At 42.6% G+C, this 24,169-nt stretch overlaps 1 protein-coding gene across 2 annotated transcripts in view; it reads left to right on the forward strand.

The window, feature by feature from the left end:
- RARB (retinoic acid receptor beta) overlaps positions 1–24,169 on the forward strand; it is a 197,704-nt gene that overhangs the window by 170,841 nt on the left and 2,694 nt on the right. For both annotated transcript variants that reach the window (XM_040433155.1, XM_040433156.1), the window contains 2 exons: positions 21,277–21,481; positions 23,375–23,533. In XM_040433155.1, coding sequence (XP_040289089.1) covers positions 21,277–21,481; positions 23,375–23,533 — 364 coding nt within the window. The remainder of the gene's footprint in view (positions 1–21,276; positions 21,482–23,374; positions 23,534–24,169) is intronic.

Raw genomic sequence — 24,169 nt, forward strand, 5'->3', positions numbered from 1 at the left:
TCACCAGGCATTTAAATGAACAGCGGCATAAAAGCGTCCCTGGAAATGATGCTCAATAATATTATCTCACTGCTGGCCGTGGGAGTCGATATTAAACACTTTTCAGGCCGAAGAGACTATGAGCGGTGCGTGATTAAAGAAGGGAATGATTTCTGTGATTTTAATTACCAGTCGTGTGCAAATTAATAGAAATTTTAGCCGAGAAAAAGGTGATTGTAATAGCGTTTAGCTTTGTGTCAACGACCAGTGAGATCAGTGCCCCTGGGAATGAGCGCAGCGTTTCCCCCTGGCTCTCTAATGTATATGTACGTGTATATTGGTGGCACTCGGCTCTAGTTTCCCAGGGCTAAAATTCAAAAGCCATGGGGCGTAGATTTGAAGCTGTTACATGGCTGAATGCTTTCATATTATTGTGACTGAAATGCATTTTTCTAAGTGGGCCCACACCTTTCAGTGACCCCCTATGATTTATTGACCTCACTGTCATCTTCTTTCAGTCTGCGCGGTCTGACAGCCAGTGTTCGATTCCCTCACAGATCTCTGCGACTCTTCTTTGTTGGGCCTTTCTTGTGAACGGAGCGCCACACTCTTGATGAAAAATGAAGAGTTTTGTTAGGGCAGAAAGGGAGACCTTGCATGGTCAGGCCAGCTGGAATGTGTGACTGATCTTCTGATTCTCTGCTGCGTCGCCATTCTTGTGCTTGCCATGGGAATACAGCAAATGGTGCTTACCAGCCCACCCCTCAGTGGCCACATGGCTCCAATGAAGAAATGCCAGACTCTTTACCTTCGTATCAACCACTGCAAGCTTTTTTTTTTTTTCTTTTTGCGCCTGCGTATTCTGTCACCTCATGTGGTGGAGCTGGAGTAGGTATTATACTCGTACCATTACAAAGATGCCCTCAGCCATGCAGGGAATTGTGTCCCCGAATATTCATAGGTTTCACTGTATATCATTTACAGACATTATCGCCAACAGTTTAAAATTGGAGCATATCTAAAGGTGCACGAAAGCAGCACAGCATTAGTGCTCATTCAGACAGCCGTAGTGTTTTGCGGTCCGCAAATTAGGGATTCGCAAAACACGGATATGGCCCGTGTGCATTCCTCATTTTGCGGAAGGCACATGGCCAGCCCTATGATAGAAATGCCTATTCTTGTCTGCGATTGCGGACAAGAACAGGACATGCTCTATCTTTTTTGCAGGGCCGCAGAACTACCACTGTGTGCTGTCCACATCTTTTACGGCCCCATTGAAATGAATGGGTCGGAACGGGTGCGGCCTCGTTCATACGGTCGTCTGAATGAGCCCTTAGTATGACAGGAGTCTCACATCAGTATTTTATGGCTTCAAAGTCCCTGCACCTAGAAGCCTACACATGAGTCATAAAGCCCCATCGCAAAACTCGGAATAGACCCTTCTTGCCACTAAGGACTACTTAGGACTAGTGAACTTCGCCTTTATCTCAGTGTCCACCATTCTGTTTTTAGATCTAAGATTCTGTCCTGATTAATTTTATTTGATATTTGCACAGGGGGCTCAGTTTTACAGAGTTCAGCTCTCCTCTGTTGCTTCACCCAGACAGCTAGGTAAATGGAGAATCTGGAGCGGAGCAGGTGAACATTCAAGTTCCAGCGCGCAAGCGTCTTGATAAAATCCACAGGCTTTATTGAAGAGATAAAATAACACCATGTACCACAACAACGGAAGTCTGGTCTACACATTTTGAACCCTGCAGTTCTTAAAAGAGATTGCAGTAACGCCTGTACAAGCGTCACAGACGCCTTTTCAGGCCATTTTACTCTCTAAAAAAAGCAGTACTGCCGCTGGGACGTGCACCTATATCGAGAACGGAGAGGGGAAGGTGGTGGCTGGAGTGCTCTGGGTTTCCCTGGGTCTGACCACCACCAAGTGCTCTCCCTATAGAAGTGAATGGGAGAGCACAGCTTTTGCGCGGTCACCGTTCCCATTCATTTCTGTGCGGCCGATGGAAATAGTCGAGCCAGTGCTCCGCTATTTTCGGCGGACCCATAGAATTGAATGGAGGGCAGCCGTGCATGCGCGTTGCACCCTCCTTCACTTTGTGGGCTGCGTTTACAAGATAGGTACGGGTTCCAGAGGTGGTATCTGCACCTATCAGACAATAGGGGCATATCCTAGCGATATACCCCCATTGTCTGAGATGGGAATACCCCTTTAATTCACCACCTGCACAATGTTTACCTTTCTGCTCATACTCAGCCACCCTTATAAATCTGTAATATTTGCAGCTCTGTCACAAGCACACTTGGAAGTCATTACTGCTACATGGGGCTACTATATTTACCAGTTTTTCAGAACCTTCGGATGGCTTTGGCATACCCCCAGGTGTCCATTTCTGAGGCTGTCTCTGCATTTGACACTAATTCTTCTGTCCTTTTTGTAACTAATCTTTACTAAATGGTTATCCACCTAGGACTGTGATGGCTAACCTCCGGCCCTCCAGCTTGGGAGTCGTAGTTTCACCACATCTGGAGTGCCGGAGATTAGCCGTCACTGACCTAGGACATCTCCCTTTCTTAAAGGGAATGTATCACCAATATTTTTTCCTAATTTAAACCATATAGTCAAACATATTCCTTTTTCCTGTTTTCTTATATATAGATTTTGAAATAATGTTTTTTTTTTGTTTGTTTGTTTTTTTCATTTTATTTACAGCACATGATTATGCTGGCAGCCATCTTGCCTGAGCGGCTGTTACCAGCATTTAGAGGTATGCTTTACTGCAGCTATATGGACAATAGTCATTTCTAGACATGCTGTATGACCTATTGTGCAGGGAGGGGGAGTGATTCTGTGTTATCTATATAGAGAAGTTACCAGTCACTGTAATACTATAATACTGGCTGTGATGATAATGAGATGACTGCTGAAAAGTGATACGCAACAGGAAGTGTCAGCCTGCTGTTTGGTTTAGTGGCCAATATGAAAACGGCAGGATTTCAGGATTTTTCTAATCTAGTTCGAGACATGAAAAATTAAAAGTAACATCACCAAAAAATATCATGGTGACAAATCTTTGATAGTTTTGATATGTGGGAGTCTGAGTGCTGGTACCCCACTGATCGCTAGAATGAGGAGAAGGAAACAGTCACACAGAGCACTGTCCATACTTGCTGCTGAAGATGGGCTCAAGAGAAAGATACAGGCACTCATAAAAAAAAAAGAAGAAACATAAGCCTTAGGCCTCATGCACACGGCCGTTGTTTTGGTCCGCATCCGAGCCGCCGTTTTGGAGTGCGGACCCATTCACTTCAATGGGGCCGCAAAAGATGCGGACAGCTAAAAAAATATAACATGTCCTATTCTTGTCCGCGCTTTGCGGACAAGAATAGGCATTTATATTGAAGGCTGTCCGTGCCGTTCCGCAAATTGCGGAATGCGCACGGACGCCATCCGTGTTTTGCGGATCCGCGATTTGCGGACCGCAAAACACACCAACAGTCGTGTGCATGAGGCCTTAAGCATGCTACTAAGTAGAAGAATTCTCCTTAAGGGCTAATGCACATGGCTGTTGCCGTTTTTGTGATCCGCAAATTCCGGATCCGCAAAACATGTTTACTGGCCGTGTGTGTTCCACATTTTGTTGAATGGAACATCCTGCCCTCTATAGAACTGACCTATCCTTGTCCATAAAATAGACAAGAATAGGAAATTTTTTTGCTGTACCGCGGAATGGACATATGGATGCGGACAGCACACCGTGTGCTGTTTGCATTTTTAGCGGCCTTGCGGATTGGATGCGGACAAAAAACACGTTTGTGTGCGTGAACCCTAAATCAGTCTTCTTGGCAGTGTCCTTCTTCATGTGACTATACATGTAGATTTGTTTAGATCACAGTGTTAACTGACCAAAGATATAACCAATATTTTATGATTGAGTTGAATGCCAAAACTAGAAACAGTTCAGTACTTTACCATAAATAGATTAAACCACCCAGTTTTTTTTTTTAGATTTTCATATTTTTGCCATTAAAAACCCTCAATGCTAAATTAACGCTAGATCTGGAATTAAAGCAATTTTAACTAAATTTGGTAAGAAAAAATCCTAATAGAAATCCATCAAGACGATCTCTCTGGTGGGTCACTATGTAGCCCTCTCTCTGCTGTCTTGAAAGCTCATCAAGCTGAACTAGCTTTAAATTTAAGTTTATATCAGAGCTGATAGAAGGGCTTCAGACTGAGTCATCAGATATTTAATCTGCTGGATTTCAAACTGAATGGGACTGAGCAGCCTTCAACATATGAGAAAATATGCAGGCTGCAGAGAAAAATCTTACATCCCAATTACAAATATGGTACCTCGGCAGTTTGTAAACAAGCAGCAGCAGGAGTACTGGACCGATGTCACAGAGAATAAGACAAGTACAGCATCATTAGGGCTCATGCTGTTTTTGTGGTGCATTCCGCATTTTGCAGAACGGAATGGCTGGCCCCGAATAGAACAGGCCTTTCCTTGTCCGTAAAATGGACAAAAATAGGACATGTTCTATTTTTTTGTGGGGCCGCGGAACGGACATACGAATGTGGACAGCAGCCTCATTGAAGTGAATGGGTCAGCATCCGACCCACAAAAAATGCGGACCAAAGATACGTTTATGTGAATGAGAACTTATTTACTTTAGACCATTTGGGAACTTTTTATTATGTCAGACAACCTCTGTTTTTTTTAATTCACAAAATTTCATGGGAAATACTCATCTACTCATTTTTAAGGAGGAACATTGCAATTATTGCACTTACATTTACTATTTGCTTTAAAGGGACACTGACAGGCCAAATCAGCATATATAGTTAGATATATGACATTACAGGTCTTATAGAGTCTTTTAAAAGCATATAAGTATCCCCCCTGTCCACCTTATAAAGAGCGAAATATAAAGTTTTATAACCTGCTTGTCCGGTCACCAATCTGCCCAAGGGGCGGCGTTTCATGTGAAAATGCGCCCAGCCAGCCTTCCCAACTGCCGTTGTTAAGCCCCGCCCAGCTCATCATTATTCACTTCGCTGGGCGGCGGCTAGAACTCTCCCCAGTACCGATCCTGCGCATGGGCAATTCAATCCTCTGGGCATCGTTCATGCCCAATCTTCTGCGCCTGCGCCCCGCCGTGGTTAGATCGCGCATGCGTACACACACAGCCTGCCTGCGTCTTGGAGGCAGCTGCAGCCTCAGCCTCAGCCATGCACTGTTCAGAGCAGCGCTTCAGAGCGCTGCTCACTCACATCGTCAAAGGGGTTAATAGTGCGTCCCAGAGGATTGAATTGCCCATGCGCAGGATCGGGACTGGGGAGAGTTCTAGCCGCCGCCCAGTGAAGTGAATAATGATGAGCTGGGCGGGGCTTAAGAACGGCAGTTGGGAAGGCTGGCTGGGCGCATTTTCACATGAAACGCCGCCCCTTGGGCAGATTGCTGACCGGACAAGCAGGTTATAAAACTTTATATTTCGCTCTTTATAAGGTGGACAGGGGGGATACTTATATGCTTTTAAAAGACTCTATAAGACCTGTAATGTCATATATCTAACTATATATGCTGATTTCGCCTGTCAGTGTCCCTTTAAAGTAATGCTTTTTAATTCATTTTGATATATATATTACCTCTGCTTGTTTATTATGCATTTGTGCCACTTTATCTCATAAATGTGACATTGACTTTATAGAATATAAGACAAAGACAACAGGAGATGAAGTGTCAGACTCAGCAGATTCAACCAGAACGACAAGGTCACCATATAAAGTGATCTCTCCAGAAGCCGACTATAAAATAGCCTTATCCTTCAACCCATGACACATATATTGACTGCTTTACTATGTATTCCTCTTTAATATGTTATTCCCTCATAGTCAGTGTTATTCAATGCAGTTTGTAATTTTGCGGCTTTCATTTTTTTAACCGAACCCTTGGCTATATCCTCCCTTTTGCCAATGTATCTAATACAAATTCAGGATCATTTCCATGTAAAGCCTATGAACAGTGTCATTCATTGCCTAATTTACCTGTAATTGCTTTCCTGCCACACTTACATTATCGTCTGTTCCTTGCTTATAGCTCAATAATCTTCCCATCACACGCAACTCTTCAGTTTTAATTTGAGATTAAACATTTATGACCTATTTTAGTTAGTAATTACATAATAATGGAGCAATTGTAATGCTGAACTATTGTGTCACTTAGGTTTTTTTACTGGACTATATCTGTGTCTGGATTTCTGGTCTGTTACCGTATATCACATATAATCGTCTTCACGTTAACATATATAATTAGCTTATTTCTCTAAATAATGTTTCCCATTTGCTTCATAAAGGAGAATTGCTAGTTAGTGTAATTCCATTACGCTCCGGCAGTGTTGAGTAGTGGCCCTTCTATTGCTGCATAACTACAAGTCCCAGCATGCACTTCATGAACCCACCTTCTTGAACTTGTATATGTATTTGTGTATATATATATTTGTTTCCTATAGTAAGCCATGAGATCGATACTTAAATTTTACTGGTTGAATTTTAGGGCCCTTTTACATAGGTCAATGATGGGGAATGTATAATGCTCATACCCAAACATTGCCCCATGTAAACATGCTGCCATGCCCATACGATTGATTGTCAGCATCACATCTCCTCGTTTAAACCGGGCATGTGCTACAGATTATGTTGACTTGCATAAAGCTGGAAAGGGTTATAAAAGTATCTCCAAAAGCCTTGCTGTTCATCAGTCCACGGTAAGACAAATTGTCTATAAATGGAGAAAGTTCAGCACTGCTGCTACTCTCCCTAGGAGTGGCCGTCCTGTAAAGATGACTGCAATAGCACAGCGCAGACTGCTCAATAAGGTGAAGAATCCTAGCGTGTCAGCTAAAGACTTACAAAAGTATCTGGCATATGCTAACATCCCTGTTAGCGAATACACAATACATAAAACACTAACAAAGAATGGATTTCATGGGAGGATACCACAGAGGAAGCCACTGCTGTCCCAAGAAAACATTGCTGCACGTTTACAGTTTGCACAAGAGCACCTGGATGTTCCTCAGCAGTACTGGCAAAATATTCTGTGGACAGATGAAACCAAAGTTGAGTTGTTTGGAAGAAACACACAACACTATGTGTGGAGAAAAAGAGGCACAGAACACCAACATCAAAAACTCATCCCAACTGTGAAGTATGGTGGTGGGGGCATCATGGTTTGGGGCTGCTTTGCTGCGTCAGGGCCTGGACAGATTGCTATCATCAAAGGAAAAATGAATTCCCAAGTTTATCAAGACATTTTGCAGGAGAACTTAAGGCCATCTGTCCACTAGCTGAAGCTTAACATAAGATGGGTGTTGCAACAGGACAACGACCCAAAGCATAGAAGTAAATCAACAACAGAATGGCTTAAACAGAAGAAAATACACCTTCTGGAGTGGCCCAGTCAGAGTCCTGACCTCAACCCGATTGAGATGCTGTGGCATGACCTCAAGAAAGTGATTCACACCAGACATCCCAAGAATATTGCTGAACTGAAACAGTTCTGTAAAGAGGAATGGTCAAGAATTACCCCTGACCGTTGTGTACGTCTGATCTGCAACTACAGGAAACGTTTGGTTGAAGTTATTGCTGCCAAAAGTAGGTTCAACCAGTTATTAAATCCAAGGGTTCACATACTTTTTCCACCTGCACTGTGAATGTTTACATGGTGTGTTCAATAAAAACATGATAGCATTTAATTCTTTGTGTGTTATTAGTTTAAGCAGACTGTGATTGTCTATTGTTGTGACTTAGATGAAGATCAGATCACATTTTATGACCAATTTGTGCAGAAATCCATATCATTCCAAAGGGTTCACATACTTTTTCTTGCAACTGTATATATATATATATACAGTGGGATGCGAAAGTTTGGGCAACCTTGTTAATCGTCATGATTTTCCTGTATAAATCGTTGGTTCTTACGATAAAAAATGTCAGTTAAATATATCATATAGGAGACACACACAGTGATATTTGAGAAGTGAAATGAAGTTTATTGGATTTAAAGACAGTGTGCTATAATTGTTTAAACAAAATTAGGCAGGTGCATAAATTTGGGCACTGTTGTCATTTTATTGATTCCAAAACCTTTAGAACTAATTATTGGAACTCAAATTGGCTTGGTAAGCTCAGTGACCCCTGGCCTACACAGGTGAATCCAATTATGAGAAAGAGTATTTAAGGGGGTCAATTGTAAGTTTCCCTCCTCTTTTAATTTTCTCTGAAGAGTAGCAATATGGGGGTCTCAAAACAACTCTCAAATGACCTGAAGACAAAGATTGTTCACCATCATGGTTTAGGGGAAGGATACAGAAAGCTGTCTCAGAGATTTCAGCTGTCTGTTTCCACAGTTAGGAACATATTAAGGAAATGGAAGACCACAGGCTCAGTTCAAGTTAAGGCTCGAACTGGCAGACCAAGAAAAATCTTGGATAGACAGAAGCGACGAATGGTGAGAACAGTCAGAGTCAACCCACAGACCAGCACCAAAGACCTACAACATCATCTTGCTGCAGATGGAGCCACTGTGCATCGTTCAACCATTCGGCGCACTTTACACAAGTAGATGCTGTATGCAAGAGTGAGGCAGAGGAAGCCTTTTCTCCGCCCACAGCACAAAAAGTGCCGCTTGAGGTGGGCTAAAGCACATTTGGACAAGCCAGCTTCATTTTGGAATAAGGTGCTGTGGACTGATGAAACTAAAATTGAGTTATTTCCCATAACAAGGGGCGTTTGATACATGGAGGAAAAAGATCACAGCATTCCAAGAAAAACACCTGCTACCTACAGTAAAATATGGTGGTGCTTTCCATCATGCTGTGGGGCTGTGTGGCCAGTGCAGGGGCTGGGAATCTTGTCAAAGTTGAGGGACGCATGGATTCCTCTCAGTATCAGCAGATTCTGGAGACCAATGTCCAGGAATCAGTGACAAAGCTGAAGCTATGACGGGGCTGGATCTTTCAACAAGACAACAACCCTAAACACTGCTCAAAATCCACTAAGGCATTTATGCAGAGGAACAAGTACAACGTTCTGGAATGGCCATCTCAGTCCCCAGACCTGAATATAATTGAAAATCTGTGGTGTGACTTAAAGAGAGCTGTCCATGCTCGGAAGCCATCAAACCTGAATGAACTAAAGATGTTTTGTAAAGAGGAATGGTCCAACATACCTTCAACCAGAATCCAGACTCTCATTAGAACCTACAGGAAGCGTTTAGAGGCTGTCATTTCTGCAAAAGGAGGATCTACTAAATATTGATTTCATTTCTTTTTTGTGGTGCCCAAATTTATGCACCTGCCTAATTTTGTTTAAACAATTATAGCACACTTTCTGTAAATCCAATAAACTTCATTTCACTTTTCAAATATCACTGTGTGTGTCTCCTATATGATATATTTAACTGACATTTTTTATCGTAACAACCAACGATTTATACAGGAAAATCATGATGATTAACAAGGTTGCCCAAACTTTCGCATCCCACTGTATAGATCACAAAGATATCCCACAAGCTTATTTAATACAACAGTGCCTACTGTTCTGACTGCCAACAGCCACGTTGCCCACATCCAGCTCTCTGAGCATTATATGTTCTCACATTGTTTACTTAACTGGTAGAATCTTCTAAGAAACCCCTTTTTTAATAGAAGATGTCCTGAGATCTGCCTTCTGTAGGCTGTTATTGCTGAGGTAAGCCACGTCTAACAATGGCCAATGCAGGGGAACTCAATGGCTGTCTACATAATGCATAGAAAGGCTGGGTCCTAGAAGGTTTAAAGAAGTTCCCAAATCCTGGAGTCCTTTTGCTACAGAGCCATAGGCTCTTCATTCATATGGCACCTCCCTACAGCACTATATTACGATATTACCATATTAAGATACAATCCCCTGTAAAGGCTCTGGAAACAATCATTTAAAGGGATTCTGTCACCAGGATTAACGATATAGCGATATTTATATGTGCCAATTAGTCTCCATGCAGTGTTTAAAATGATCCCACTGTTACTGCTCTGTGTGTGTTAGATTCTTATAAAAATCGATCTTATTGATATGTAAATCACCTCTGTCAGGAGCCCAAGGGGTTGTCCCACGATATGTTGGAGCCCAGCCGCGCCCATCGATCCGAAGACCAGCACCGCCTACCACTTAATTTATTCACTCCACTATCCCTGACGTCAGTTCTTCTCAGTGCCGTAATCTCGCGCAGGCGCAGTGGACACTGTAGTCTGCGCCCGTGCGGACTACTGGCATCGGCTTCGACGAGGGAGCCGGCACATGCGCAGTTGACTCCACTGCGCCTGCGCGAGATTACGGCACTGAGAAGAACTGACGTCAGGGATAGTGGAGTGAATAAATTAAGTGGTAGGCGGTGCTGGACTTCGGATCGATGGGCGCGGCTGGGCTCCAACATATCGTGGGACAACCCCTTGGGCTCCTGACAGAGGTGATTTACATATCAATAAGATCGATTTTTATAAGAATCTAACACACACAGAGCAGTAACAGTGGGATCATTTTAAACACTGCATGGAGACTAATGGGCACATATAAATATCGCTATATCGTTAATCCTGGTGACAGAATCCCTTTAAGCAATATCAGTTTGATATGAGTTTAGCTATAATGAGTGTTCATGAGGTCAGGAGATCAGAGATAAGGCTTCACATGAGCTGACGGACTAAGAAATTATACTCTGCACCCCTGTTTGTCAAAAATGGCTGAACACTTTTAATAAAGACCAATTGAAAAAATTATTTTAACCCAAAATTAGTAAAAATGTAGTCATAAAAATAAATTGCCCTTTACGCAATATGCCTAGGGGAGAACATCTCCAAAATACAGCATCCAATGGAGCATGCCACTGCTGGACTTGGTATGAATGTGACTGGGGGACATAAGTATTGTTTTCAAGCATGGTGCCTAATAAAGCACTAATCAATGACAAAGCCACTGCATATGTAGCGTCTCCACAGATGTAGCAGTGCTGCGGAGTATCAGCATAATACATTTTATCCATAGTTTGATTATGAGTATGTTGCTGGCTCTGTTCTAATAAGACTGACCTCTGCTTTATATAATCTTTCGTACATAGCAATCTCAGCAAGGCATTCAATCACCATAACTGATCTGACCTACAGCAGTCATACGCTTAAAAGGATTCTTATGGAAACAGACTCGCAGCTAGTAATGAAGTGTCTGTTCATTTGCATATAATCACCTTGGATGTAACTCTGAATTCTCATGACTGGCAAAACTGTCCAGAATTCATGAATATATTTCCTCCAACATCCAATATCTGCCTCCCAGCTTCCGGAGATGCAAATAAGGATAGGTGTATCTAGAGCACGCTGTGGTGACTTTTTATTAGCGACATCTGTAGTATCCCCTCTTCAGGACAGCCATAATGCGCCAAAGGAAGCAAACTACTGTCTGTGGTGGATAGGAACAGAAAAACAAAAAAATTCCCCCCAAAAATAGTAGGCCAGATCTGGCATATAGTGGACACCAACAGCACCAGATGGACTATAATGGGGTCTGTTCTGTTTCCATTCCGGTTTCTGTCATTGCGCTGGACAAGCAGCAGTATTTTGTCCTATTTTTTCCCCAGAACCGACAACTCCTAACAAAGCTAACCGAGACTTAATTTGTTCCCAAGTAACAAATCCAACATGTCCAATCCTTCTTTTTCCCAACCACACCAAATGTACCCATATATATATATTAGAACACTGGTCAATTGTTCCAAAATTAGCAGGTTTAGTCAACTTTAAAGGGGGTTCTCCGACTAGTTAAATGTATTTCAAAAAGGCTCAGTACGGCGTAAATAAGAAAAGTGATGCCTCAGCAGGGGCTGGCTGGGTGGTCTTTTCCTTTTGGTTTAGAGAGCCCAGGAAGTAGAGACCAGAAGGGGACTTCGAAAGTGTTGGACAGGAGCGCATTGGATCGGTGGGGGAAGCATCACTTTTGTTTTTATGCTAGTCTGACACTTTACAAAATATTACTGGCTTGACAACCCCTTTAATCCACTCTATATGATCAGCTGTAGACTATTAGGCCCCTTTCACACGAGCGAGTTTTCCGCACGGGTGCAATGCGTGATGTGAACGCATAGCACCCGCACTGAATCCTGACCCATTCATTTCAATAGGTCTCTGTACATGAGCGTTTTTTTTCACGCATCGGTTCTGTGTTGCATGAAAAATGCAGCATGTTCTATATTCTGCGCTTTTCATGCAGCCCTGGCCCAATAGAAGTGAATGGGGCTGCGTGAAAAACGCATTGCATCCGGAAGCAAGTGCGGGTGCGATGCGTTTTTCACTGATGGTTGCTAGGAGATGTTATTTGTAAAACTTCAGTTTTTTATCACGCGCGTGAAAAACGCATCAAAACGTATTGCACCCGCGCGGAAAAAACTGAACAACTCAACGCAATCGCAGACAAAACTGACTGAACTTGCTTGCAAAATGGTGCGAGTTTCCCTGAACGCATCCGGACGTAATCCTTATAAGGCCTCTTTTACACGGGCGTTGCAGGAAAAGGTGCGGGTGCGTTGCGGGAACATGCGCGATTTTTCCGCACGAGTGCAAAACATTGTAATGCGTTTTGCACGCGCGGGAGAAAAATCGGCATGTTTGGTACATGTTTGGGATCGGTGTTCTGTAGATTGTATTATTTTCCCTTATAACATGGTTATAAGGGAAAATAATAGCATTCTGAATACAGAATGCATAGTACAATAGCGCTGGAGGGGTTAAAAAAAATAAATAAAAATTATTTAACTCACCTTAATCCACTTGATCGCGCAGCCCGGCTTCTCTTCTGTCTTCTTCTTTGCTGTGTGCAGGAACAGGACCTGTGGTGACGTCACTCTGGTCATCACATGATCTTTTACCATGGTGATGGATCATGTGATGACCGGAGTGACGTCACCACAGGTCCTTTTCCTGCACACAGCAAAGAAGAAGACAGAAGAGAAGCCGGGCTGCGCGATCAAGTGGATTAAGGTGAGTTAAAAAAAAATATATATTTTTTTTTTTGACCCCTCCAGCGCTATTGTACTATGCATTCTGTATTCAGAATGCTATTATTTTCCCTTATAACCATGTTATAAGGGAAAATAATAATGATCGGGTCTCCATCCCGATCGTCTCCTAGCAACCGTGCGTGAAAATCGCACCGCATCCGCACTTGCTTGCGGATGATTGCGATTTTCACGCAGCCCCATTCACTTCTATGGGGCCTGCGTTGCGTGGAAAACGCACAATATAGAGCATGCTGCGATTTTCACGCAACGCACAAGTGATGCGTGAAAATCACCGCTCGTGTGCACAGCCCCATAAAAATGAATGGGTCAGGATTCAGTGCGGGTGCAATGCGTTCAACTCACGCATTGCACCCGCGCGGAATACTCGCCCGTGTGAAAGGGGCCTAAGGCTGCATTTCTTGTCATTTAAAATAAAATAGCTGACAGAACAAAACCGCTAATATCTCTGAAAGTAAAAGACACATACCGGTAATTACCAATCTTTGGCTGCTGCTCTAACTTCCCACATATGGGATTTTGGTTGGGAATCCTCCATAATGACTAGCAAAGGTGGACATGCAGTTTAACCCCTTCCCCTGCATGGATATCAGAGTAGGGTCTTTAAGGGGGTTCTCTGGGAATGATGTTTTTTTATCTATAGCCCACAGTCTGCTTCCGTGAATAGAAGATCCATACTTACCTGCTTCCCGCTGCTCTTGTCCGCCGCACTGTCTCCTGCATGTCCATGTTCTGGTCCCCAGACTGTTTACATCCAGCGCTGCATGGGCATGGTCACATGTTCTGCTGCAGCCAATTACTGGCTTCAGCGGTGACATCACATCACCACTGCTCTTCCGGGGATTGAATAAAGAGTGACCAAAAACTCATACACAAACAACAATAGTATCAATGAGAACTACAGATCATCCCACAAAACATTAACCCTCATACAGCTGTGTAGACATAAATATTAAAAGGTTATAGTTCTCAGAATTTGGTGATGCAAAGAGAAAAAAATGCATTTTTTATTTTAAGTATTAAAACAAGAAGAAAGCTATCTCCATCAGCCCCACTGACAGTGAATAGAGTTGTAGTACCCACGCGGTGTCACTGCTCCACGTACAGGACCCTGGACTCCAGTTCTGGTGAATGGTGGGAGTCCCATCTATTGAACCCCAGCCATTGTTATAGAAGAAGACGTAAGGCAGCTCTCACCTGCAATAGTAGAATCACCAGAGGTGCACGGATGCCGCTCCTGGATGCGGTATATGCAATGAAAAAGAGAAGAAAATCCGGCTCTCTTCGGTGAAAAAATGAAAAACTTTATTCCAGCGAATTAAAATCCATACAGGTGTACATGAAACAGTCAATGCATTTCAGACCTCAAGGAAATGTGGGTCCTTCCTCATGAGGAAGGACCCACATTTCCTTGAGGTCTGAAATGCATTGACTGTTTCATGTACACCTGTATGGATTTTAATTCGCTGGAATAAAGTTTTTCATTTTTTCACCGAAGAGAGACGGATTTTCTTCTCTTTTCCAGCCATTGTTATGGTTGGATGACTCATTTAAGCCATGTATGTAAAAAGGTATATCCATAAAAATTCCATGTGGACTGAATTAGTTGCAAATAGGTGACGGCCTCATGAGCGGTGAGTGCCCTATTCAGTGTTTGGCCTATACGGGCCATGGAGCGTATGTAGAATTGCCCACAGCTACTGCTTCAGTTACAGTTCTGTTATCCAATGCTCTGGAACCATTGCGGTGCAGAGGTCACCTTCTTTTAACATTCGGCATCAGCCGGTGCAGGTTTTCATAAATGCCCCTTTTTATCTGTATCACAATACAGTACAGTAGAGTGCTTGTGATCGCCTGGCCGGGCATCGCTCGTCGTCTTTCACATGCCATATGCTATTTTTAATTAGCTTGAGAAAATGGCTCCTTCTGACGAAAAAGCTAATGTTTTATCTGTCAACAAAAGGGGTTTTATAGATATATGAAGCACTTGACTTGCACATGACAAGACATACAACATAAATGTCTACTTCTAGTACGCGAGACTGTAATAATGAGGTCAATTCTCATTCACTCCGGAGCTGTTCAGCTTTCCGATATAGCTGCCTTACAGCCATTGTGGCTGCTTTAAAGCATAACATTTTCTAATTTTATTAGTGCTGGAATGTGTAAAATGCTATTGATTTTCCACTATTCATTATTGCGGAAAGAGAGTTCTACAGTCAATTGTGCCAGGATAATAGTTAATAACCGCACAGTAAGTTCAGGATAATTCATCGCTGTGTATTTTAGGGCAAAGTCATCCCGAGACTTTATTTTAAGTCAATGGATCATTTGTATTTAGACACACGTGTCGGTAAGATGCTGTTTCCCTCCTGTAACACATGGACGTATATTATGAAACTGATAGAGCCCATGTAAGCTTATCACAAATTATGTGATACGCCGCACCAAGTTTCCCAGTCTTCATGTATCAAATACCTCCAGACAGAGCAACCTCCAGATTTCTGGCAATTTAAAAAAAAAAATTTTTTATTAAGTGGAAGAAATTGAATAAAAAATTCCGACTTCTATCTCCGAAAATGTGGAATGTGGTTTGATAAATATTTCCATACAGCTTTATGTCTATGGCTCCCCTAAGTGTAAAATAAAATTGTATAAGAAAACTGTCTGCCTGTAGCCACCAGTAGGGGGAGCTCAGTACGTAGGAATTTGTAGAGTAACCATTGACTGCAGTGGAAACCGTAAAATCTCTTTGCACACACAGAATACGTGAAGACTGGTCTGTAGTATGTATATATGTTTGTGTCGTATTTAATATGCAGTGATCTTGCAATCTATGTACCTCCGTAGAGTATGCCCTGACATATACCACTAATGTACACTGCAAACGCAACGTGAATAGGTTTGGACCATGTATCTTGTTATTGTATGTGTTATGTGGCCTCCCTGTTCATCCAGGTTTATGGAAGTCATCCATACAGAAAGGGTTGTTCTGGTTTTAACAAAGTATGTAATATACAGTATTCCAGTATGTTATATTAGAAGATTGCTTGCCATCATTTAGTAGAACCTGCATTGTTTTAAAGGGAACCTGTCACCATGAAAATGCAGGCAGCATATTATAGAGCAGGAGGAGCTGAGCAGGTGGAGATACAGTTTACTGGGAAAAGAGTCAGTAAAATTTGTAATTTATTCATTTAAATCCCTGCTCGTTCTGACCTTAGGAGTCATGTGGACGGTCTTAATCAGTGATTGGCACCTATGACAAAGCATACAAAAATGTTGCAGAATGGAACGGCTGGCCCGTAATATGGACAATAATAGGACGTGTTTTCTTTTTTTGCGGAACGGACATTCAGACATACGGACACAGAATGCACACTCTGTTTTTTCAAAAAAACTGAATACGTTTGTATGAATGAGCCCTTAGTCAGTAAATAGGACCTCCCATATGACGCCTAAGCATACAAAGAGCAGGGCTGAAATAATCAAATGGCATGTTCTACTGAATCTACTCAGCTCCTTCTGCTCATGTTGACAGGTTCCCTTTAAAATCTCTCCTGGTCATGTGTTGGATACAGGGCTCGTTTCAAGACACGGCTATGATAACTGTACTATCACAGTGATGGGCCGTACATACGTGTGTTAACCACGTGATCATGCGAAATTCGTGTCTGCTGTACGTAAACGATTAGGTATTTGCCATTAATGTAGAGAACAGTTCTCAGTACATTCAGTGCCGCAGATACCGTATTTATAGGAAATAATTCTGAATGTTGGTAATCACTCCGCCCTCCTTTATATAGGCCATCTTATAATTTGGATTAAGTGTCTTTTTAATTGACACGCTAATTAATTTAAGCAGATTTGCATGTGGAAGGTAAGCTGATGAATGCTGTTGCTGATATCGCTGGGTATTCAGAGCTGCTACTGATATACAGTGAATGTGAATGGTAAAATTATCTCCGGTTACGTGTTTTCCCAGCCCACAGAGGCAGATAACCTGTGGGACTTGGAATTGGATGTTTGTCCTCGGTTATTTTCTGCTGCTATTAATAAATATAACCTAATCACCCTGTAATAGTGTTAGGGATAGATTAAATATCCTAGATAGATGTCGGTTATTATCTGGAGCATTTAAAGGGAACCTGTCATCATGAAAATGCGGATTAATCTGCAGGCAGCAGGTTATAGAGCAGGAGGAGCTGAGCAGATTGATATATAGTTTTATGGGAAAAGATTCAGTATAACTTCTATTTTATTCATTTAAAGGGGTTATCCAAGACTTAAAAGACATCAGAAAGTGGTCGACCTGTGGTGGGGTTCATACTTACCCTGGTCCCCGCCACTGGGTTCCACCTCCATTGCTCCCCGGCAGCTTTGTGATGCTCTGGCATCAACATCCTGTTGATGGCCGCCACGTGACCACTGCAGCCCATCACTGGCCACAGCTCTGACCTGTAACCCATGTGCCATTCCCATTCTACAGATGATGGTTGTCTATATAAATTGCATAACCGTATACTGGATTTTATGCACATTATATCTGTGGTTTTGGTTGAAATGGCTGAGCCATTATATAGAGTGCCCACATGTTGCATGGCTTTACTACTACAAGAGAAAAAAGTAGAAATTGTTGTTCCGTCTCCCTCCGTATAGACTGTGACATTGCTGTTAGGATCCTGTGAAATGAAATGGACTTTTCTTGGCGTTTCCCATTTTTGCTGAGCTGGTGGCTAAAGATGCCGAGCTATGCTCCTTGAATTATTTAGGAGCGTGACCTTGTTGTTCGCCCCTTTTGTGCACAGTGTTATTGTTTCTATCAGAGCCCCATCAGTCCTGATGAATGAGGACAGGGAAGGACATCAGTGATCTCAGTTGTTATGTGCGGAGACACAATCAGGTTATTGTAGGTAGAAAGGTGTCAATAAGCCCGCAACGCTGAGCGCTCTGCATATATTTCGGAAAGATTTCCATATGACTTTACATATTTCCCAACCTTGTCTGAGGGACATTATTAGCGGACACACAGAAAGGTGTTTTTTTTGTTTTGTTTTTGTGATCACATGAAGTTTTATCTTTCTGAATACGTAATCTATAAACCATCAGGTGAAAAGGAGAACTTGACCAAAAAATGGACAAGGCCTGATAAGTATTAAAAATAGGATTTTAAAACTGGCCATTCTCATTAGATTAGTGTCTTTTCCCCGACAGCAGAAGTCCAGGAGAAGAAGGATCATGCGTGACCCTTTGCTGTCAGGGGAGATATGGGTGGGCCAGGAGGAACAGATGTTGACCGACCCAGCGTTTGGCCAAAGGTTATCGAAAGTATATGGGAGAGTTGTCATCTCTCTTAGATTCCCATAAAACATGCATGTAGATGTCTATGAAGTGGGGAGATGCCTAGTTTGAAGGTGAGATGAGAGTTGAGCAATAGAATAGTAAAAAAAAAAAAATGACTGACAAACATAAGCAAGGCCTTAGAGCTGTGATGGCTAACCTCCGGCACTCCAGCTGTGGTAAAACTACGACTCCCAAGATGTACACTTGCTTGGCTGTTCTCAGAACTCCATGGAAATGAATTGCGCATGCTGGGAGTCGTAGTTTCACCACAGCTGGAGTGCCGGAGGTTAGCTGTCACTAAGGCTTAGTATATACTGCCAGACAATACCACCAACATTTTTAAAGGGCATCTGTCAACAGATTTGTACCTATGTACCATGTGCACTTGGCAGCTAAAGGCATCTGTGTTGGTCCCATGTTCATATGTGTCCGCATTGCTGAGAAAAGTGATGTTTTAATATGTAATATGTAGATGAGCCTCTAAGAGCAGTGGGGGCGTTGCCGTTACACCTAGAGGCTCAGCTCTCTCTGCAGCTTTGATTGACAGGGCCAGGCATGATGACTTTTTCACTGCCTGCTCCTGTCAATCAAACTAGCAGAGAAAGCAGAGCCTCTAGGTGTAATGGCAACACCCCAGTTGCACCTAGAAGCTCACTTGCATATAATAAAGCATCATTTTTCTCAGCAATGTGGACACATATGAACATGGGACCAACACGGATGCCTTCAGCTGCCAAGTGCACATGTAACAGGTCAGCCAGTGTCATAGGGACAGATCTGCTGACAGATGTCCTTTAAGCACAGGCTCCAATATCTCTGTCTCTGGCCTGCTTTCTTTTGCAATTTTCATGATATTTTTATTAAGCTGCACACATAGTCTAGGGAAGTGGTGGGGAACCTATGGCACAGGTGCCAGAGGCGGCACTCAGAGCCCTCTCTGTGGGCACCCACTGGAAAAAGTCTATGGTGTACCAATATGCCTTAGACTTCTCCTGCCATTCATCAGCGCAGGGCACACTATGAACAGCGCAGGCAGAGCACTGAATGCAGGCAGGCTATTATAGCTAAATGATAAAGTACATGGAAGATACACTATACTGGCCTGTAGTATTCAGGGTAAATTGCCGTGTTGGCACTTTGTGATAAATAAGTGGGTTTTTTTGGGTTGCAGTTTGGGCACTCGATCTCTAAAAGGTTCGCCATCACTGCCCTAGAGTATTGAAATCTGAATTGTAAATTCCAGATTCATTTCACAGCACGTACTGTTATGTTGGGGTTATTATCAATTCAATGACCTGTGAAATAAAGAAATAAGGATGAAGTTATTATTAGATTCTCCTTGTAATGCGTTGGGGAGGGATCTGTAGAGGGAATTATACAGAAAACCCTCATATTATATTATATATATATATATATATACTGTATATATATATATATATAGAGAGAGAGAGAGAGATACTGTGTGTGTGTGTGTGTGTATATATGTATTTGCTTTACTTATCTTCTACTGACTTTATACTGCACAATGTGTTCATCACCGCTTTAATTCTAAACAATATCTAATTCTTGTAGACTTCTGTCACCAAAACATGCAGCCAACTCTATGACTGTGTGAAGGAAGCAGGGAATTTGGAGCTCTGTCGGGGGAATTTATTGACCTATGTCTGTTTTCTGGGATACCAAAGTTGTACAATTTTGCGCAAGCCAATGTTGCAATGTTTGCAAAAATGTTTGACTTTTTTGAGATTTTCCATCATGCTAGACACATTTCCAGAAAGTGGGCCAGGCTTAATGGGAGGGGGCTGGGCATCCCACAACCCAGCAGGTTTACTCCCTATTTCTGGTGTAATTGGCTGTACATCATAGAGAAATACTAAGCTCACACCTGGCGAAGATTTGCAGGTTCCAGCACACAAATTTGCCAGAAGTTGTGCCCAGGGGCGGACTTGGAACTGAGAGTGGCCCTGGAAAAACAAACAAAGAGGCCCCATGTTGTAAGCAGATCCAAATTAATAGAAGGCGGGACCAAGACAAGTAGGTAGGGCCAGCAATACCATACTGTGGTACATAATACCACCCCTGCAGAACCAAATACCACAGTGCAGCACAATATACTGCCCCAGTAGAATGGAATACCACAGTGCATCACAAAATAATGCTCCATCAGCACAAAATACCTCCTCAGTAATTGCTCCTCTCTGGTGGCCAGGTCCAGCTGCCACCATCTGTCCTCCAGATGCCCCAGGATGGTAATATAATTGAATTCAAGAGTCAGGAGGGGAGTTTCAGATCATTACTTACCTGGCTGGCTATCTTGAGGAGGGCTTGGTGGCCCCCTGGGCATTGGCTAGTCTGCAACTAGATGTGCCAAAGTTACTTTGTGGCCTGCACCTCTTAATAAATATGGCAGTGTAGCGGTGAACTTACGCTGCGATCCTGGCTGTGTTGCTGTTTAGCCCTAGTGCTGTATGGAACGCCAATCTTAATAAATTCCCCCTGATGTGTGGGAAATGCTGTTCTGACCTTTATAAAGATGGTGGTCACAACTTTATTAAGACGATGAAAGCCCTTAGTACAGAGTGAAACACATCCTGAGATGGGCCCTACGATTTCTGTGTACTCCCCTATATCTGTGGACTAGACTTATTTTGCGCCTGTTTTTGTTATATTCACCTTATGTTTTCTTTCCAGTTAATTTTGGTTATGTTCCACTTGGAGCAACCAGTAGTTGTGAAATCATCCAGTGAGGAATGTAATGAGAATATGTAACTCTTTATATTTTCTTCCTGCACTGTGCTAGCATGATGTATCCATATTTCCATTTTATCTTGTCTACTTACAGATTCTTAGAATTTGCACAAGATATACGCCTGAGCAGGACACAATGACTTTTTCAGATGGCCTTACACTCAACCGAACTCAGATGCACAACGCTGGGTTTGGTCCACTCACCGACCTTGTGTTCACATTTGCCAACCAGCTCCTGCCCCTGGAAATGGATGACACAGAAACTGGCCTGCTCAGTGCCATCTGCTTAATTTGTGAAGGTGTGTATCACATTGAATCATATTCTTGAGATTAGCTTTTTCTTGTTAGGAATCAGTTCTCATGAAGGATTTAAATGTGGGCAGTGGCATAGTGCTTCAACTCAACTGCTCCTCGGCGTCCATTCCGGTTGCATTCAGTGGTCTTCTGGTCCCCATCCTGTGAACTTCTGGATGGGCGGCGTCACGTGCGCTGCCCTAGCCAATGATTGGCCTCAGTGGTGATGTGTTCCCAAGTGGAATGTCACTGCTGGGTCACGTACCACTCGGTTTCACAAAAATCATCAACTGACGGTGGTACGTCCACACGTCTAAACAAGTATCTGCTTATATTTTTTAAAACAGTGGTCACAAGAGGGGAAAAGGCAAGTGATCTTTGCAATTCTAAGCCATTTGCTATACTGATTGACCAATTTATCTGCTGAGGCAAAAGAATCCTAAGTTTCATAGCACTAAATTGGGGGCAGAATGAGTTTAAAAAAAAAGTAAAAAAATAAAAAGGAATACCAATCTCCCAGGGTCAGACTGGCCCAACAGAGTACCAGACGATCTTCTGGTAGGCCCATGCTAAAATAGAAATAAAAATATTTGGCTGCTTTTGAAGTCAGTCAGGGCTGCCACTAGGGTTTATTTCTTTGATTATAACCTGTTAGACTCTATTGATGATTTAGGGGTTGGGCCCCAAGAAAAATGTTTGGTGGGCCCAAGGAACGCCAGTCTGACACTGCAATCCCCTGCTGCTTCTTACGTTTCCCATTTTCTGGCCCCTTTCGACAGAGGAAATGTGATTGCTCAGCCTATCACTTGTTTCAGGGGTGACCCACCCAGAGCAGTCGCATTTCCATGTTGAGAAAGACTGGGAAGAAGAGACCAGTCGGGCCCTGAGATGTGTCATAATGGGAGCGGCAGGGGATTGTAAGATATCACTGTCGGTTTTTAAGTAATTCTGACCTTTTTTTTAAAATAAACAATGGAAGGTGGTGGGAGCTGGTCAGGCTATTCCGATCCCCACATTGACAATGTTATGGCATATCCTAGTCATAGTCCCTTTATGCATGTTATGAATAGTGTAAAGTGCAATACCAGATACGGCCCATTAACAAGAATCTGTTTCTGGAAAAACCTTCCACAGCCTTTCAAGGGCAACAACATATCTGAGTAATTTTAAACCCCTTGGTAGCCAAAAGAAGACATTTTACAATGATCTGACACTTTGATGACCAAATATCCTGACGGGTTAGACCTTATTCACACATCAGTGACTGTGAGACAAAACCAGGCGTGGAGGCTACACAGAAATAAGATATAATGAAAAGATTTGCACCTGTTCTTTGTTTACACCTGTGCCTGGTTTTTGTGCACATTCACTGACGGTGTGAATTAGGCCTTAGGATTAGTTCAGGAACAGGACTTACCTGTAGATTCTCTGCCAGGTACATAATAAAAGCAGCAACAATTCATCCAAGGTCTGTGTTGAGCAGCAGGTATGAGAGGCAATCAGCGCCCGTTGCCTGTGCCACTTGTGCTTGGAATGCTTGGCCGCACCTAATGTATTACAGCTCTTACAACAACCTTGAGTATCCTATATATAATATATAGAAATTGCTTTAGTACAGATAAGTTCTATCAAGGGAGAATAGTTCAAGATGCAGTGAAGGAGTATCTGTAGTAACAGGCATCCAAGCAATTTTTAAAGAATTAGACCAGAAAGGCACTCAGATGCCAGCAGGCCAAATATAGCCCTCTCCTCCTAACACAACACAACTCATTCAAGCAGATGGCGAGACGCGGAGGCTTATAGCACGCTGCCATCTAGTGGTTTACCTGTATGTGACCCGAACAGGAAGAAATGGATGAAAAGTGATTATTTTTTTTCTCCTCCCTTTGCTTATCTAGACCGTCAGGATCTTGAAGAGCCGGCTAAAGTAGATAAGCTGCAGGAGCCATTACTGGAAGCATTGAAAATGTATATCAGAAAGAGAAGACCCAACAAGCCCCATATGTTTCCAAAGATTTTAATGAAGATCACAGATCTTCGCAGCATTAGTGCAAAAGGTAACATGTTTCAGATGCAAATGCTTTGTCTCAGGAGCTCCACAGCACTTAGGCCTTCAATATCTTTCCAATATCATTTAATTTCTATTATAAATTTAAATTGTATGTAAATATACGTTGATCAGCCATAGTATTAAAACCATGTGAAGAACATTTACTATCTGACTCACAACGAGTGAGATATACAATTTGGCCGGATGCCCAACCATCCACGATGGCGAATGCCTGCACGGATTTGTGGGTTAATGGAGGAATTACCTTCAAATTTGTTCAGGCATCTGCCCACTAGACATGGGCAGCCCCATGGAGACCCAGCCTTAGGCCTCTTTCACACGACCATATGGCTTTTTCAGTGTTTTGCGGTCCGTTTTTCACAGATCCGTTGTTACATTTTTTGTTTCCGTTGTGTTTCTGTTCCGTTTTTCCGTATGGCATATACAGTATACAGTAATTACATAGAAAAAATTGGGCTGGGCATAAAATTTTTAATACATGGTTCCACAAAAACGGAACGGATACGGAAGACATACGGATGCATTTCCGTATGTGTTCCGTTTTTTTGCGGACCCATTGACTTAAATGGATCCACGGAACGTGATTTGCGGGCAATAATAGGACATGTTATATCTTTGAATG

The sequence above is a fragment of the Bufo bufo genome, chromosome 5, assembly GCF_905171765.1.
Source record: "Bufo bufo chromosome 5, aBufBuf1.1, whole genome shotgun sequence".
Lineage (NCBI taxonomy): Eukaryota > Metazoa > Chordata > Amphibia > Anura > Bufonidae > Bufo > Bufo bufo.